The sequence below is a fragment of the Dermacentor silvarum genome, chromosome 1 (assembly GCF_013339745.2).
Source record: "Dermacentor silvarum isolate Dsil-2018 chromosome 1, BIME_Dsil_1.4, whole genome shotgun sequence".
NCBI classification, from domain to species: domain Eukaryota; kingdom Metazoa; phylum Arthropoda; class Arachnida; order Ixodida; family Ixodidae; genus Dermacentor; species Dermacentor silvarum.
In genome coordinates this window covers 212,956,498-212,974,009 of record NC_051154.1, presented here as the reverse complement: position 1 = coordinate 212,974,009, position 17,512 = coordinate 212,956,498, and the positions used below count along the sequence as shown (strand labels likewise).

The window sequence follows — 17,512 nt, the reverse complement described above, 5'->3', positions numbered from 1 at the left end:
CTCCCGATACAGCTTTCTGTTGCTCAGTACGCGCTACATAAAAGTGTTTTTCCGAGCGTGAAAGAAGCCCGCGAATACACGCAAAGAGGCACTTTGCGTGTATTCGCGGGCTTCTTTCACGCTCGGAAAAACACTTTTATGTAGCGCGTACTGAGCAACAGAAAGCTGTATCGGGAGTTTTTTATGCTGCTCTACAATTTTCTGATTGAGACTTTTAATCTAATTATAATATTTGAGAAGGTGATTATTTAAGTGAGAGTAATTAAGCAATTAGTCGGAATGCAAAAAATAATCCCAGTATCGCCAAGCGATGGCAAACATTACCTTGGTCCTGTCCAGCTACGTGGCATTTACATATTCTTAAGGTTTGGCTCAAGATACGTGGGACACCCTATATATGTCCTTGCCTTTCAAAGCTGACCTACGTCTTATCTTCGTCTTGATTTTGCTCGCACCCAGAACTTGCTTACCTAAAAATTTGCAGACTTTTTCTTTCACATCATGAGTCTTTGCTTCTGATGGGGTGGGCAAAAGGGCGGGATGCCATTTTTTTGTCTGTATTTTCGTCCTATTCTCTTTCATCCTGTTATTACAAAAGTCAAGCTTTCTTTAGGTCAGTTCCGATGTTTGGAGTCACATTTGATTTGGTTGCGATAATTAAATTCAAGTATCCGCTACGGATGCTCTCACGTATGCACTATTAACAGGCACGACTAGTCGACTGAGTATCCTAACCTACAGTTTTTTTTTTGTTCTTTTAGGCAGCCCTCTTACTTCTTGCACACTTCGACGAAATTAAATGCCAGCTTCTCGAAAGGGTGGCTAGCGTAGCTTTTCACCTGATGCGCTGTGTCGTCTTTTGCGTCTTCCCTTAAACAGCGAGTGCCGTCTGTTCGGGGATGAGGACGTACGACTTCGCTCAAGTAGGAGTGTCACAAGACGTGGTGACGCACTACGTGGATCTCAACTTCTATCCGGATAAGGAACTACTGGTGAGTAGCCTCGTGGTAGCGATTTCGAACTTGAAACAGGAGAGGCCTACCGGTGCCTGATAATACCACGTGTAGCGCTGAAAGAGTTCTGCAGCACCTCTCGCTTACGCCGACCTAAACATTTCGTCGCCAACCCACCCTCCTCAGCCCTCTATTTTGTCAAGAACAATCGCACTCATTCAGTCCCTATACAGCATGTGCGCGACGCTTGCGAATCGCGGGGCCCGTCATGAGTCACCGTGCTGGCTTTTTCTACAGAGCGTATTGTGACCTCATGGCGACCTCGAGATACGAAAAAGTAATAAGACGCATGAAACGGAGAATAGGAGTTTGCAGGGCCTCATTACGTGGGCTTTATAGAACATCGATAATTTTGGATAAAGAAGAGCCGCGATGTTAGCACGCGCTCACAACGATATTTGTCGAATACTATGTACTGCGCTTTTCAAGCCACCCAGTGTGCCTGACCCCATAAAAAAAAGGAAAAGAAAGAAAGGAAGGAAGAAAGAAACAAGACGGGCCGTTTCTTTCCGCCGTCGATACCCCGCATCTGCGCCGATTGAACTTGATTTGTGCATTAATGCGATTACATTTTTAACCTACTTCAGCCACTTTGCGTCCATCTATCTATCTAGCCTCTTTACGCCGCTGTTCAATTAAAAAAATCTCTTTCAGATTTATTCGGTGGTGGGCGCACTCGACTTCGCACGCCCGCCGCCAGATGATGCCGCATGCCCAGAGAGGAAAGCGCGAGAGAGGAGACCGGCTGTAGTACATGGCTCATACATGACGCGTTTTGGCGGTGACAATACGCTGTGTCACTACATTATTTGAATGCTAATCAAATTAACGTCGATAATAATTGTGAGATGAGTTCTGTGGAAACTGTTTTTTTTTCGCGACGTACCAATGTTCCACGCGGTGATTAGTTGAAAATTCCCGTGTTTAATGGCTGAATAAATGCCAACAAAATGTATTCAATTGTTATTTACTATTTTTGTAACTAAACAAATATAGCAATAGAAGATCGCTAAACAGTAAGGTGCGACTTGTTAAGGCCAGAGATAATTATTTCACTATCCACGACTCGCAGACGTGGATGACGTCTGTCATCGGTTTTGGTGAACCAAGCAATATGGCGACAGGCAACTCGTGGCGTCTACTTTCACCTCTGCTTGTTTTGATCACGGATGTCCTCCTACATATTGTTCGATTGTGTATCACAATTTCTGAGCTGTATGCACCCAATGATCGTGTTTTTCTGCATCAAATTGTTTTGAACCGAATATTACAACAAGCAGAACGACATTATTTAACCTGAAACTCATCCCAGGAGCTTCAGGTGCTGTATGGCGGCTTGAATTCAGCGTTCACCTGCCACCAGTGACTTCACCTTGACTTCACTATTCAGGCTGAAGTGAAGCCCTCAACCACAAACGTATTTATTCGTGTTTCTCACGCATAAACCTACGTCAACATGTGTATAAACCTACGTGGTAAATGTGTATCAATATTATGATACTATAGCGAGTTGAATATAACGCTTTATTGCACTTGTTAAGATGAACGTTTCAACTACAAAATAGGTAATCCCTTAGCTAAGCTACACTTATACCTAAACTATACACACACTTGTCCCAACTCAAGGCCACGTATGCACCTGCTATATACCTGCGGCTTAAGCAGTACCTCTCGAAGTCCAGCCTGAAATATTGCTGCGCCCATCTAATTTCTCTTTTGAAGAGGTGCATTCCCGAGTTGGTGGAGTATGTGGTTCCGGCAGCTATAGTAGAAGGCGTAGATTAGCGAGCACTCTTGAAACGGGGTTCGACTCATTAAAAGAAGACAGAGCGGTTGGTGAAAGCTGCGTGTACGAGCGCGATGTGCAAGTTCAACAGAGGTAGCGGCCGCCGCCAGTGTTAGCAAAGGTGCAAGTTCTGCAAGCTGGAGGAGACAGAGACCGAAAAACCTTCTAGTAGTGTAGCAAAATATATAAGTTGGACAGAGCGGCGGTTGCGGATGGCAGAGAGAGAGAGAGAGAGAGAAACAACTTTATTTATCCCATATTAAAGGGAAAGGGGCTGCGAGAAGAAGGCGAGAGAGGTTGTCCTATTCGCGGTAGGCCGCCTCTACCACCTCAGCCCACCTCAGGATAGCTTCCTGAAGTTCGGGTTATAGCTGCGCATGGCAGCTTCCCACAGCTCCCGACTACTTAAAACTCTACAAAGGTTAGGGGGTGGGGAGTGGTTCTTGCATTGCCACATAATGTTGTTTAGGTCCGCTCTGCTAGCGGGACAAAACTTGCAGGCTGAGGTAGGGTATATTCCAGGGTAAATTTTGTGACGTAAGACAGGGGATAGAAAAGTGCGAGTCTGCAGTCTACGCCATAGCACCTCGTGTATGCGTGACGACCGACACATTAAAGGTGGGAGGGTTCGGCGACCTAGGCGGTAATGCCCACAAATGTCGTGGTATGAAAGTAACTTGTCTTTGCAGGTGAACGCTGGAGGTAGATTATTGGCCGTCTGAACCGTCCCCTAGCCTAGCCTGCGCTCGGTTCGTGAAAGCTCGAGCACTTGCGTGGGCCGTTTCATTGCCGATTAGGCCTGTGTGAGCAGGTGTCCAGATTAAACTCGGAAGTTGGGATGACGCATTATGGGATAGGATGGATAGGGATGTCCTGCAAACCCTACCCGGTCCAAAGTTGAATATGGCAGTTTTTGAGTCACTTACTATGACAGAGTAATTGGGTATTGTTGCGGCGAGTGCCACCGCCTCCTCCTCCGCCTCCTCCTCCGAAGAAGGCTAGAATGGATGCTGCCGTCGCAACACAACATTCCTCACCTTTGTATGCGGCCGGACGGTAAGCGAGAAATGACACTGGTTATATCACTAAGCCTTGTGTGCGTCGATTCGACGTGAACACTACATCGAATTGGTGAGGACACGGCGCCGCAGAATAAAAGTAATAAGTGACATGTTCCTGTAGGTGAAGCACAATTCCGCAAAAGCTTCGCAGAACCTTTGGGATGGGAATGTTGCACCATGCACTTCAGTGATGTGTCACTATCTTACATCTGATAGGGTTTTTGGTTATCGGTTTTATTGTTGGTGGAATTAGGCAGATGCTTTTCGGGGTTTACATACATTCGAAACTTTGGTGGTTATTAAACTTTATTTATCTTTGACATCTCAATTATCTAAAATTCGGGCTTATTGTCTTTAGAATCTTTGAAAGTTAGAAAAGCTAATATAAAGGCAAAAAAAAGTTAGGAATGGTGAAAGTAATTCTTATTAGGCTGAAATATATTCAATCAGCACATGCTGCTGTACATTTAAACTCGAACACGTTCAACACGAGCCCTCAAGTGCAGGGCGGCATGCACTACAGCATGGCTATAACTGGCCGGTCGTACATAGCGAGGCTTCGCGGGTCCATAACTAGGGAGAGTTCTGCATGTAGGATACGGAATCGGAACATAACAGTTTCATCAGCATGAGGTCATTCAACATTGCGGCTGCTTCTATCAACATACCATTCGACGCTATGTTGTGCCACTGGAGCACTTGAGGGTATAACGTCAAAAACCTGCTACCAAAAGCACAACGATCTTATCACGTTGCGGACATTTTTCCTGTTCTGGTGTTAAATGAATCGGCTGTCACACCTCCTTTCATTATATTTCACCATGAGTGTAATAATTTCTTAATTCTGTTTTCTTTTTCCACACTAGTCAGCGTTTTGCTATTGCCGGACACTTGATTCGAAAGCAACATTCTTTTTCGGCGCCATCACTTATGTTCCAATAACAGTGGATGATATCAATTTTTTTTCACATAAAAAAACACCAACGGGCGAAACCTTTATTGCCAAATATTCTCGCAATATTGCTTTTTCGGTCTTAAGCCAGAACATGCTACATTACTGATGATTATCCGCTTTGTGTTTCACATAGTGGCGACGCTCAACATCTTGCCTGTAGACCGCGGAAGGACACGCACTGCAATGCCTCACGCACTCCAAACAGACGAATACTTGTGAACTAAACTTTAATTTACGTTTTTTGTTCGCATTGTACGGACACGAAGGCAGCACTAAGCACAGAATTAGAGAGAGAGCGAGAGAGAGAGAGAGAGAGAGAGAGAGAGGATCATGGTCTGCACTGCAAACATATAGGAAGCCCACGAACTCAAATCGCAGCACACCTCTCAGTGTTGTCCGGCGGGGACTCATCGGCACCGTGTCCACGCTCACAGAACGCGAGTGCGAGCTTAACCGAGCGAGCGGGCACAGGCGTTTCCGGATCGGACGTCTCGGCGAGGGACAACGGACGATCTTGACCGTCAGGGGCGGCTGGACAAGAACGCTTCTTTTTTGCCGCTGACTCGGGCGTTTCACGCCGCTTCAGTTCACCGCACACCTCTTTCGACGGCGGAGTACCACGCACAAAAGACGGCTGGGCAGCCGCGTCCGGCGCGACCGATCAACACCAACCGGACGACGTTTAGGTCAAGCGAGAGCGTGAAATAACGGTGCGCGGCTCCACCGGCCCGTGGGCAGTGCGCGCACACTCCGAGCGCTTCGGTGGACGGGCCGCCGTATAGTGGTCCGTCCCACCGCTTCGACACCAGTTGACCGTGTCAAGAAGTAGCCTCTTCGCTCGCGCGACGCCGTCCCCGCCTCGCGTTGTAATCGCTGCAACTCCACTCCCCCTCACCCGCGTGGCGGGTTCCGTCGCTTCGCACTCTCGCGAACGGCGGCACTTTCTTTTCCCCCGAGATACAACGTGGGTCGATCCCTCGGCTTTCTTGAACGAAGCGATCCGCGTGTCTTAACAGCAGCAAAAGCCGCTGCCGGCTGCCCGAATCCGAGAATTGCCATGCACGACGTTGTGCCGAGCTGTAGGATAGCGCTCGAAGCGTGGACCTTTATCCCGTGCTTAAATATGTGGGAATGGTCTTCGCCGAGGGAAAATTGTTGCCGACACTCCACAGGATAGGGTTACACAAATAAAATAATAAAGAAAAAACACCGCCGGCATTTTGATCAGACAGCGCAATACTCCGAAGAAAAAAAAAAAAAAAAACAAGAATTAAAGAAAGAAGAAGAAAGAGGAATCGAACTAAAAAAGAAACTAACGTACGGCTAACCAGAGCCAGGTTTTCGGTTGCCAACTTTCCCATCTGTTATCGGTCCATGAAGAACAGCTACAATGACAATTGCTTTCTCACGTTAAGACGCGGCGCAACCAAATTATAGAGGTGAGAACTCAACTGTCGAGCATACAAAAGCTCCACTTTGACACTTGGAACTGTGGAGTAGAGTCGTTAATCTCGACAAAGGGGCAAAGTGAGCGCCTAGCGATGCTCGTCTGTGCACTTTAAATTATTGCAAACCTGCTTCATGTTCTGTAAGTTAATCTGAATGTAGAAAGTCGGTTCTATTCATCACGCAGAGACGCCAATGACTGCCGAACTCGGAAGTGTCCCGTTGACATCGCTATTATTTTGCTTTTTTTTGGACTGGCAGCAACCAGTTGTATGAATGCCAGAAGCGCCCAGAAACGTCGGGCGTCCGTGGCAGCAGCACCTCGATCACACATCTTTGAAGTAAATCTCAGAATGTAGAAGAAGGCGATGGTACTGAGTGCCGGGGCACTTGCTATCTATCTGTCTATCTATCTATATATCTGTCTGTCTGTCCATCCGTCCGTCCGTCCATCCGTCCGGAAGCGCGCTTGACACTCATGTGGAGGCTCTGTTATGCACGGTTGGCGGCGTATTTGGAACCCTGCAGAGTGCGTCCCGGGGAGAGCACCAAACCGGCTGCTCTGGCAAGAAAATTTATGCAACCACCACGTTCTCATCGAACTGTTTGAATAAAGCGTATTGTCAGTCCTACTATTGTAGTGGCAGCCTTCATTGCCATTTCGCATGCATTGAAGAGCGGTCTCAACACCGACTGATTGTTTAATTACGGGGTTTAATAGCTCAAAGCAATACTGGGGCTATGAGAGACGCCGTATCGGAAAGCTCCGTATTAGTTTGACTACCTGGCGTTCCTTAACGTTCACCTATAGGTTTATGTACGCGACGGTTTGATGATTACATCCCCATAAAAATGCTGCCGCCCTGGTCGGGAATCGAGCCCACAACCTCGTGCTCACAAGCAAAATGATATATAGTCACAGCGTCAGGGAGGCGGGAATCAAACCCGAAGCAGTGCATCATGCACAACTTCTCGGATAATTCGCGTCGGAAGAAAAAAATGTCTTCCATTAGGAGAAACCAAATTACCCCAAGGCTGTCGCCAGTACAATTCGTTCACGCGAAGTGGAAAAACATTGCAGTTTTTTCCTTCCAGCTCCCAACGATTTTCAGTCCCCAAAGAACAGCGCTTTGCACCACGTTCGTCAGACTTGACAACTGTCCCCTTACTTGGGAAAGCCTGATCCTGGTCCCAGCCGACGTGAGCCTGTGTTACTGTAAATGTACTAGTGAGTAAAAAAAAAAAAAAAAAAAGGAGAGAGAGAGAGAGAGAGAGAGGGAACATCGGGACTGCGCAAAATACTGGGACTGCTGTCAGGATGAGTGTCGTCAGAATGACCATTGTCAGAATGACCAGTTATTGTGTTTGTGCGGAGGTAACACTTTCGTATCTTCGTTTATTTTCTCCTTATCTTTTTTGAACCCTTTTATCTTACCCCCAGTGCAGAGTATCTAACCAGACAGAAGTTCTGGGTTACCCCTCTGTATTTCATCTTTTATTTTCTGTCTATGCACCAACCGACGAGCTAAAACATCTCCCCCGCGAAGTTCACTTTTCGGCTCTCTCAAGATACGGAGAGGTTCTTGCACCGCTTAGGCACACTTTGCTAAAATTCAAGGGGGTAGGTTAATCTGTTATTGGGATATCAGCCGTGGTGGTGTAGTGGGCTATGGCGTTGCGTTACTAAGCCCGAGGGCGCGGGATCGAATCCTGGCCATGGAGGCAGCATTTCGATCGGGGTGAAATGAAAAAAAAAAAAAAAAAGAAAACGCCCATGTAGCGTGCATGGGGTGCACGTTGAACCCCAGGTGGTTAAAATTAATCCGGGGTCTCTCACTACGGCGTGCCTCATAATCAAATGATGGTTTTAGCTCGTAAAAGTCCAGAATTCATTTAATCTTAAATGAAATACTGCGACTGAAAAAATCTTACTGCGATTGAGAGGCGACGTTAACAGCACGTGTGTTCCTTCCGCGATGCGCTAGCAGTTACCGGCGATTACTGCGTACGAACATCAAGAAAACGCGCTGCCCTGTGCGTTTTGCCCTGAGCGATATATTTGTCGCTGAAAGCACACACACTCACACACAAAAGGAAGGCACATTGACGACAGAATTTTGCTGTTGTGTACATTGCTGGAAAAAAATCGCATTTTAGCGTCTCTTACGATTCGCTACAGCTCCCTAATTAACGTCATGACAATTATAACAACAATTGAAGACTGGGTGGTTACCTTTATTTAACTAATAGGATATCAGGGACTAGAATATATTGTCGGTTTCTGACCAAGAACCCCTTGGTCTTATTGACGTAGAATAATAAGTCGTCTTTTTTTAATAGCTGGGCACTCTTGCATATTGTCAGGAACGCAGCGTAACCTGTCATATCATATACATGATGCTTTTTGCATCTAAACATAAGCCCTGTGGCGGCGCTGTGTTTACCAGTACTGGGTTGATCGAATAACGTAAAATGTTTGCAATGCCACTCGAAAAGTGTATCAGCGCCAATGGCCACACAGCTCCGCCAAACGTATTTATGTTCAGTCCGGGCGTAAACGCTATAAGCCTGGAAACATGTCTGCGACCTCCGGCCGCGTCTTCACCGGCAACGCGCGCATTCCCGTGGCTGGTGTCGCACAGGTGAACAGCAAGTCGGAGTGCCTGCGCGCCTGCACGGTGGACAACGACTTCGTGTGCCGCTCGGTGCTGTACAAGCCGAGCCAGGACGGCGCCATGCAGGGCTCGTGCTCCGTTTTCCACGTCGACCACCTCATGCTGCCCGACGGGCCGGCCACGTTCGCGGGCTCCAGCCCTCCGCTGCCGCTGCTGGACACTGGCGAGACCAAGGGCATCTACCTGGAGTCACGCTGCACCAGTGAGTGTCCCGCTATCGCACCGGCTGCTGTGGCATAATGAGTCGACTCCCCCTAATTCGACTTTTCGCTTAATTCGAACGCACTGAAAAGTCCCAGCGAGAAATCGTACATTGCCGTGGAAGGAAGACTCGTTTAGTTCTAACTCGAAAGTTTGCCGCTTCGGTTAACTCGATCCCCACCGACCCGCAACGGTGGCCTCTCAGGCGCGCACCGGTTACTATAAGTTTGAAAACGCAAACAACTCAGCAGACGATGCCACTGCTACCCTAGGCGTGAAGGTCATTTATATAAATTTATTTTTATGTTTTAGCGGCTGAAGCTCCTTCCGCCCGTGATGCAATCCGTTGATGCTTGTTTTGTGTCGGGTCAGCCAGTGTTTAAACATGTCGGTGCTCTTCGCCTTATGCTGGTTAAGTCACGCTTCAATAGCAAGAAACCAAATTATATTACAGACTAATTCGAGCAATAACAGAAAATTGAATTCGTTCACTTCTGCTGCCATTCGTTGATTCGACCTTTCGGATAATTCGACCAAATCTCGTGGTTTCGCAATGGTCAAATAAACTGGAGTCGACTGTACAAATGTGACAGCTTCAGCACGGCGCAGGTGTGTCCATTTCACGGGCACGCTATATCCACGCCATTTTTTGTGATCGTAAAGCACCATGGTACCGGTAACCAGTAACCGCACGCAACCGGTAACCGCATGCAACAAGGGCATATTCGGCCGAGAAATCATGCAGCATGGATATCTCACAGCGTGTCATGGACTCGCTGACGCCGTTGAACACGAGGCTGAGAAAGCGTCGCAAATAAGTTCCACGTTGCTGTTGTTTGAGCGTGGCCTCATCAACGAGAAATTGGTTCGTATCGTGTTCGGCAGGGCTCGGTCGGAAGTTTTTATTCGGCTGATCGTTTCAGGTCGCGTAGTATCGCGGTTAATTTAAGCTGTGTTGCAATAACAAACAAACAAACAAACAAACAAACAAACAAACAAACAAACAAACAAACAAACAAACAAACAAACAAACAAACAAACAAACAAACAAACAAACAAACAAACAAACAAACAAACAAACAAACGAATCGGACTTGAGTAACGACAATGCAATTGGAGTATCGTGATTCAGCAAATATACCACTTAAATGCTCTGTTACGCAATCTTTGGAGGGCTCTAAGCGTCCTCTGAAATGACTAGTCGAGGATGCTACTAGTCTTTAGGGCTCTAGAGGCTCTACGCGGTCGCTATTGGCCTAAGGATCGCTTGTACCGCATGTGATCCTTAACCTTTAACCTTAAGCTTAAATAACTACGTATGAAACTTTATGGAAGCTAGAACTTGAGAAAAGGGAAATAGTTAAGAAAAAGGAACGAATAATTCCGAAACTTTTGTACAACTTGCCTCAGGTCCATGCCTTTTTCTAAAAGTGCGGAGCCGTTGTTGATTTGTTCATGAATTCGGCATAGAGGATGCCATGCAAGAACCAGCCGGTGGTATAGATGTTAGCCTAGAGAGGACGCCAGTAATATTGTCGATTTAAGGCTGGTCTTGGGTAGAGTACCGTTATAAAGGCTTTGTTTAGAACGCCAAGAGTTTACAACCTCTGCTCACAAAAAGTGGCCTTACCGAGCGAATAGAGAGAATATAAATAAATAAATAAATAAATAAATAAATAAATAAATAAATAAATAAATAAATAAATAAATAAATAAATAAATAAATAAATAAATAAATAAATAAATAACGAGACGAAAGGAACGTGCATACTGCGTAGTCTCGTTTTGCCCTTCGTTTCCTGCCATGTTTTTTTTTCCACGGTCGACGTGAAGCGCGAGTTGGTGGCTGGAGCGTCACGAAACGCGGCATTGCAATCAAATGCGTTAGGAAGAGAATGGCTGCGCTTCTCTCGCCTTAGTGAAGCCACGAGTCTATACATTTAAGTATTTGCTGCTCACGTCTAGTCCGACGGGGCACTAGCAGTTAATCGTTCCACGTTGATGCGATTAAGAAGGATTGCAGGGCACAGCATAAATAATCTAACTTGTCCACTTGCCACTCGGGATCCTCGCGATGGCGCAAACTATGATTATGAAAGCGATATTGCACGAGCATAGCTTTCGTGACCTTAGTGCAGGTGTTGTAGAGAAGCTTGACGCAAACAATGTTTAAGTAAAGCATACCTTACGTGAACGAGGGTGCTCACTGTGCCTGTCGTCGTTGTGTTGAAATTGCCAACAAGATATTTTGACTCTCTTTGCCAACTGCAGCAGCATGTGAACTCAACGTAACACCCGTGACGACTGAAATAATATGTGCTTCTTCCCCCCCCCCCCCCCCCCTCCCTTTTCCCCCCCACTCTATAGCTTTTGTAGTCAAGTGCTCTTTACGCGATGTGTTCATTTAAAGTCCGGCTGTCGTGGTTTGCGCATTCTTTGCGAATGAAATGTTGCGCTCGACGGTTGTGTTTTATTAAGAGATACGTTACCGAAACCACACAGAGCCAATAACGTGCCATACGACGCACATGCTGTATGGCACGTTGTTTCGCGGCACACGCATTGACTTCATTAACTTCGACTCATCAATGAGCATATTGAACATTGCGACGCTTGAAAGGCAAGGGTCTGAGTTAGTCAAGTTGTTGCAACATTGTATTAGGTTTTGTGTGGTTCACTTTTTATACGACAGTCGCAATGTGATGGCGATAAAAAATATATATACATATATGAGAATATCGTGAGCGCAATAAGTTCTCGTTCGCGTTACAAAAAAATAGCCCCATAAGAGGGTTAGAACAAACTAGGAGCTCACCATTATGACATGGCTAATAGCCAGTGGTGTTTGCTGGCGCTGCGGAAGACTGGCCGTGTCAATTTTTTTTTGTCACGATTATTCTCTCGCCTAGTAATTAATGTCAACATTGGTATTATTACTGCCGCGCGGAGGCTGCAAGTCAGACTAACCACCGTGGTTCGCCGACGCCTCGTTAAATGTGGGTGAACTGCGTACAAATAAAGACAAGAAAGAGAGAAATAATACAAACGCCCGTCTCAGTGCCTTTATGGCGCATTCAAGTGTGCCGCGCGTCCCCGGGCGGGGACAATCGCCGCGCGGGGTCGGTGCTGACCCGGCCGGCGTACTACAGCAGGCGGCGGTGCCGGCAAGCACTGCTATCCCGTTCACGTCCGAGTCAAGTGGCCACCGCGGCTGCTTTATGCGCGCGCAGCCTGGCGCCGCCGCATGCGCTGACGCGATGCATGTCTTCCCTTCGCGTGTTGCTCGCAGACAGCACGAGGCAGTACACGGCCAAGCCAGGCACGCTCAAGAGTCCGCCAAGCGAAACGAGGACGTCAACCAAGTCGCCCGTCTTCGCCGACTCGCCTGACCCTTCGTGCGACGCGTACGGGGTGTGCTACGACGGTGAGCGCATGTCTTTGTCCAGCAATTAAGCGGCTCCCTTTTTTGACGACCTTGTCCGTCGCCGTGCTTAAGAGGTTGGTGTAAAGAACGCCGGGCCTGCACAAACAGGAGGCGCTCTCTTCGACCGCGCAGCAGCGGTCAGCTTTAAAAAAATATATATATTTTGTATAATTTATACTCATTCTTCTCCAAGGGCTGACAGGAGAATAAGAAGTATAAACTGTACTTAAGAGCATGGATAGGATAGTAGCGTCTTATTACACGTGATGATCATGTCCGCTATCAATTTGTGCACACGAAGAGTGTAGTTCCGTGTGTCATGTCCAGGAATTTTGGACATTGCCCCTTCGACCATCTGTTGAACTTCACCGCAGTGCACCAGGGTAACTCAATGGGCTGCATCTTTAAAACATCATATTTGAAAATATCGGGCGACGTTTACCATCTTTCAATTAGCAACGTCGAGAGGTTACTGCCTTCTAACAACATGCGCATTTACGACACTTATATTGTTGTTGGTTCGAGTCAGGTGAAAAAGTAGATCGCGTGGTTGATTTGAAGGGAGAGAGGAGAGAGAGTAATCGAAAGCAAGGAGAGGAAAGGCAGGGCGGCCAACCAGACGAGCGTCCGGTTTGCTACCCTACACTGGGTGTAAGGGAAAGGGGGAACGGAAAGAGAAAAAGTGAGAGAGTGAGCACTGCGTGTACGCGGGAGGATGTATAGGGGTACTATATATACGCCGTCACTCCGGCTAGTGCACTTCATGAACTGCACTAGTGCACGAATAGCTTCTTGCACCAGCGACGGATGTGGTTACGGTCCCAGCATTTTTTACTCAGAAAATGGTACCGAACTCAGGCGGTTTAAAGTTGTTTGGAGAGAGAGGCGTTGGACGTTGTAGCGAAAAACACGTGATTTGCGAATTTTCTCTGTTACTGATTTACAGGCTCTTTACAGTGCTTTGTGTTTTCATTAATATCGTTGTTGTTGTTGAAGTTATTTTTCATGCATATGATTTTGGGATAGGCGGCCCGGCCCTACTTGTGGCCAAACTTCCCCTTTTTTCCACATTTCATCCAGAAGAAAAAAAATTATGGAGTTTTACGTGCCAAAACTACCATTTGATTATAAGGCACGCCGTAGTGGGGGACTCCGGATTAATTTGGACCACCTGGGGTTTTTTAACGTGCATGCACCTAAATCTAAGTACACGGGTGTTTTCTGCATTTCGCCCCTATCTAAATGCGGCCGCTATGGCTGAGATTCGATCCCGTGACCTCGTGCTTAGCAGCCCAACACCATAACCACTAAGCATCCATGGCGGGTTCGTCGAGAAGAAGAAAGTACACAACAGGTGTTTAATGGAAATTTAAAATAAAAATTGCCGCTGTCCTGTCAGTAGGTTTCCCAACTTCTTCTGGCCCTTCTGACTTTAGATAAGCGGATAAAGCATTTTGAAATCTGACAAAAGCGAATTATAAGGGTAAAATTGTCATGAAGTTGAAAACAAAACAAAACAGCATATATATATATATATATATATATATATATATATATATATATATATAGTGTTTATTCATCCATGTGAAAAATATGGCATATGGTGCATTTGATACTAGGTAGACTGATAGTTGTTTGTGAATATTTATTAGACGTCATCATTTACGAGAATACAAGCATTACTGATGTTGTAAAAAGTAAATATGTGCAAAAATTCCATTTCACTCACTAATTTCATCACTAATTTTATGCCAATCTGGCGGAATAAATCACATGATGTAGTATACATGATTGCAGGACACAGTGAATTTCATTTAAGGAAGTTTTGAACGAAATGGATGATAGGCTGCGGCATCGTCTTCTTCAAGTTGTCGCACAGTGCAAGTTGCCCACTTTGCAACTTAAGCTTTTGTAATCCTTCATTTTTTTCCGTGATAACTACGAAGCTCGACTGTATTTTTTAGATCAAAGATGTGAAGAAAATTTGTGGCCAAGGGAATTTGACTTCTTTTCATCCATGAAAGAAGATTTTGGTATATGAAAGAAGATTATACGCATATTTGCGAAGGTATATGCAGACACAGAAAGATCATCGTGAGTCAAGGGTGATCCTGACGCATTCGTCACATTACAACAGCAATTTTACTCATCTCATTCTATCACAGAAAGCATTTCATTACATCTAGTTCACTTATGTGATTCGCGCATGCGCTAAAGCTGTTACAAAAGTCGACCGTTGTGTATACGATATTCAAACGTAGATAAACTTGAAAGGGGTCCTCACAACCTAATGTTGAAATCACGGCATACTCGGGACAGCAACACACGGCGCAAGAGGCTGCACTGAGGCCAGGTGTACAACCACTTCGCGTCGTACAGAGAGACAACAAAAACGCGGCTGTTCTCAGCAGCACGAACACTTGTACAGAGGCCGTCGAGCCACCGCAAAGGGAGTGTTCCATCTTGATTATGCGTAATCACGTCGGTCGGCTCGGGTCCGGCATGCTGCTGGCAGGAAACGCGCCCGCGTACACGTCGGACCTTTTCTGGGATACTTGGCGTGCAGCAGCATCGCGAGCGGGGGCCACCGGGGACGACGTGCTCCGATCAGCAAAGCGCGCCGACCGGAACAGTAGCCGCCGGCGGCCCCGAGCGCACGGTCGGCGAAAGAAAGAGTACCGTTCGATTGCTTTGTCGTTGTCCAGCGCCCGGCGCCGCGGACAATGCGCCGCCCAACTGTTTGTGTGCGCCAGCGTAGCGGGGCGGGCGGTTGCGTAGCAAACCGCTGCGAACGCCGGCCGACCATCCATCACAGCGCTCGGAACGAGAGCGGCTGCATACGGAAGCAGTCGACAAAGGCCAGACGTTTACGCGCTTGACCGACATCGCATTGGAGGGCAGTGGCGCGGCGCGGCCGCTTCCAGAGAAGGTCCAGGAAACCGCCGCGCATCCGAGACGCTGCTCGCCATTCTCGAGGCGCGAGTTGTATGGGCGCCCCCCCGCCGGAGAAAGGTGAAACCCGCCGACCCTAACGTCCTCCATTGTTCGGCGCCGCTGGGTGCTACTCTTCCGCCTGCCCCCTCCTGCACTCCAAACGCTCGAGTGTACCTTCCCGCTCCTCCGCTCTACATTTGTATTTAAAAAAAAAATTCAGTTAGGTCACCTCCAGACTTCTTAAAGTAGAGGGAGGTGAAGCTATGAACCTGAGGCACTGATGCCTCAAGGTCTTGCTACAACCGATACACCGCGTGGCTCGATTCGTAATATACGACCATGACCAATCGGGCAGGGGCGGCCAATTTTTTTCCCCCCGGAACCGAAGGTCACAGAAGTCTTCCAGCGGCATTGAAAGTAGTTGTGTTTCAAGTGGCTTGGAAGAAACAAGGTTCATTTTTTTAGGAAGATAGTGGAAGTGATCCTAGAAAGAAGATCGTTGTGCGCGCCCTTATCAAGAGCAAGAAGAGGAAAGAAGACCGTGTCCCAGGCTTCAAACGTTCATGGTAAACCAGTAAAACAGTTGGCTGTTCGCCTAAAATGAGCTGAGGCCTCATTTCCACCGGAGCGGAGTGCTAAATTGCTTGTGGACCGGGCTTGGGTGCATGTTAGAAAAGCCCTAGTAGGTGGTCGAAATTAAATCGTAGACAGCCTTCTCACCTGTAGCCGTTAACTGTATGGGTCAAGAGCACAAGTGCAATCTGTGATGCTTGTGGATGGAAGAATGGTGTTTGAGAGGTGTATGGCACAGAGAAGCAGGATACATATCTGATTATAATTAAGGCTTCTTTATACTCACCTCTGACGAAGACAAGTCCCCTTGTCGAAACGTTAGCTTCGGCGGCATTCCTTGATCTACCACTGTAAGCACTTCTGCAACTCTTGTGTCACAGTGGCGCATACAATTTCTGGGATAACGTACACTGCCCTGCGTGGACAAGAAGCACGACGAGAACTGCAACACCTTTCTAATCGGTGATGAAAAGTTAATAGGTGATGAAAAGCCGCATAGTCTCGCTGCTAAAACCAGGAATGTCGCCGCTGGAACTGGCAATCATATCGACTTATAAGAGCATGTGACAGCTATATAGATCATGGAACCAATGATCCCCACTCGACTAGAATGGTACCTTGAACAATACAATGTTTATCCTGGAAGTTGCCCTGTTCATCGATTGACAACGTCATCTATCTAGTGTCCTCTACAGAGCAGCAAAAATTTGGATAGCGACTATCAGTGGAGCTTTCCCTCGACATGAAGGCTGCCTGGGTCAACGTTTCCCATCAATCCATTCTAGGCGTGCTTATTACAGTTGGAACTAGGAGGACGAGCATTTCAATGGATCAGAAGCTACCTTACACGAACACTTGTTTGTGCTTACTGAAGATGGCCCGACCACCAACCACTACACATGTCTTGGCGTCCCCTAAGGCAGTGTTTTAAGCCATATTCTTTTCAGCCTCGCGTTTCTCGGGCTGGACGAATCCCTGCCGGAAACAGTCGGTGTCTCAATTTATGCCCTGACATCTGCGTCTGGGCTTCAGCGGTGACTCGCGTGCATATTTGTGCAATGCTATAAAAGACAGCAACGCAGACATCTGGCTATCTTCGCACGCAAGACTATAACCCTCTCGACGAAAAAACCTGCGTTAGTCACTTTCATGCGAAAAGCGATGACTTGGCCAGCCTATCTCCTGTACTTATCAGTTTTTAGTCGTCATTGTTGACCGGGACTTCTGGAGTCCTCATGTAGCCCACTTGAGAATAAACTCACGTCTATTGCCCCAGTCTTCCAATTCATCGCGGGGGAAATATGAGGACCATTAGTGGGTTCCATGCAACTGCTGTACCGAGCGCTTGTCACCAGAATTATGCACTATAGTTCTTCCGTGCTCTCCAAAATCTGCAAGTCAGACCTCCGAACACTTTAAAGCATGCAAGCACAGGCACTCCGTA

General features: G+C 47.1%; 1 protein-coding gene across 1 annotated transcript in view; it reads left to right on the top strand.

Moving 5' to 3' along the window:
• LOC119436850 (uncharacterized) overlaps positions 1 to 17,512 on the top strand; it is a 56,748-nt gene that overhangs the window by 18,260 nt on the left and 20,976 nt on the right. Inside the window, exons 4-6 of the mRNA XM_049659978.1 lie at positions 880 to 992; positions 8,904 to 9,138; positions 12,427 to 12,561. Coding sequence (XP_049515935.1) covers positions 880 to 992; positions 8,904 to 9,138; positions 12,427 to 12,561 — 483 coding nt within the window. The remainder of the gene's footprint in view (positions 1 to 879; positions 993 to 8,903; positions 9,139 to 12,426; positions 12,562 to 17,512) is intronic.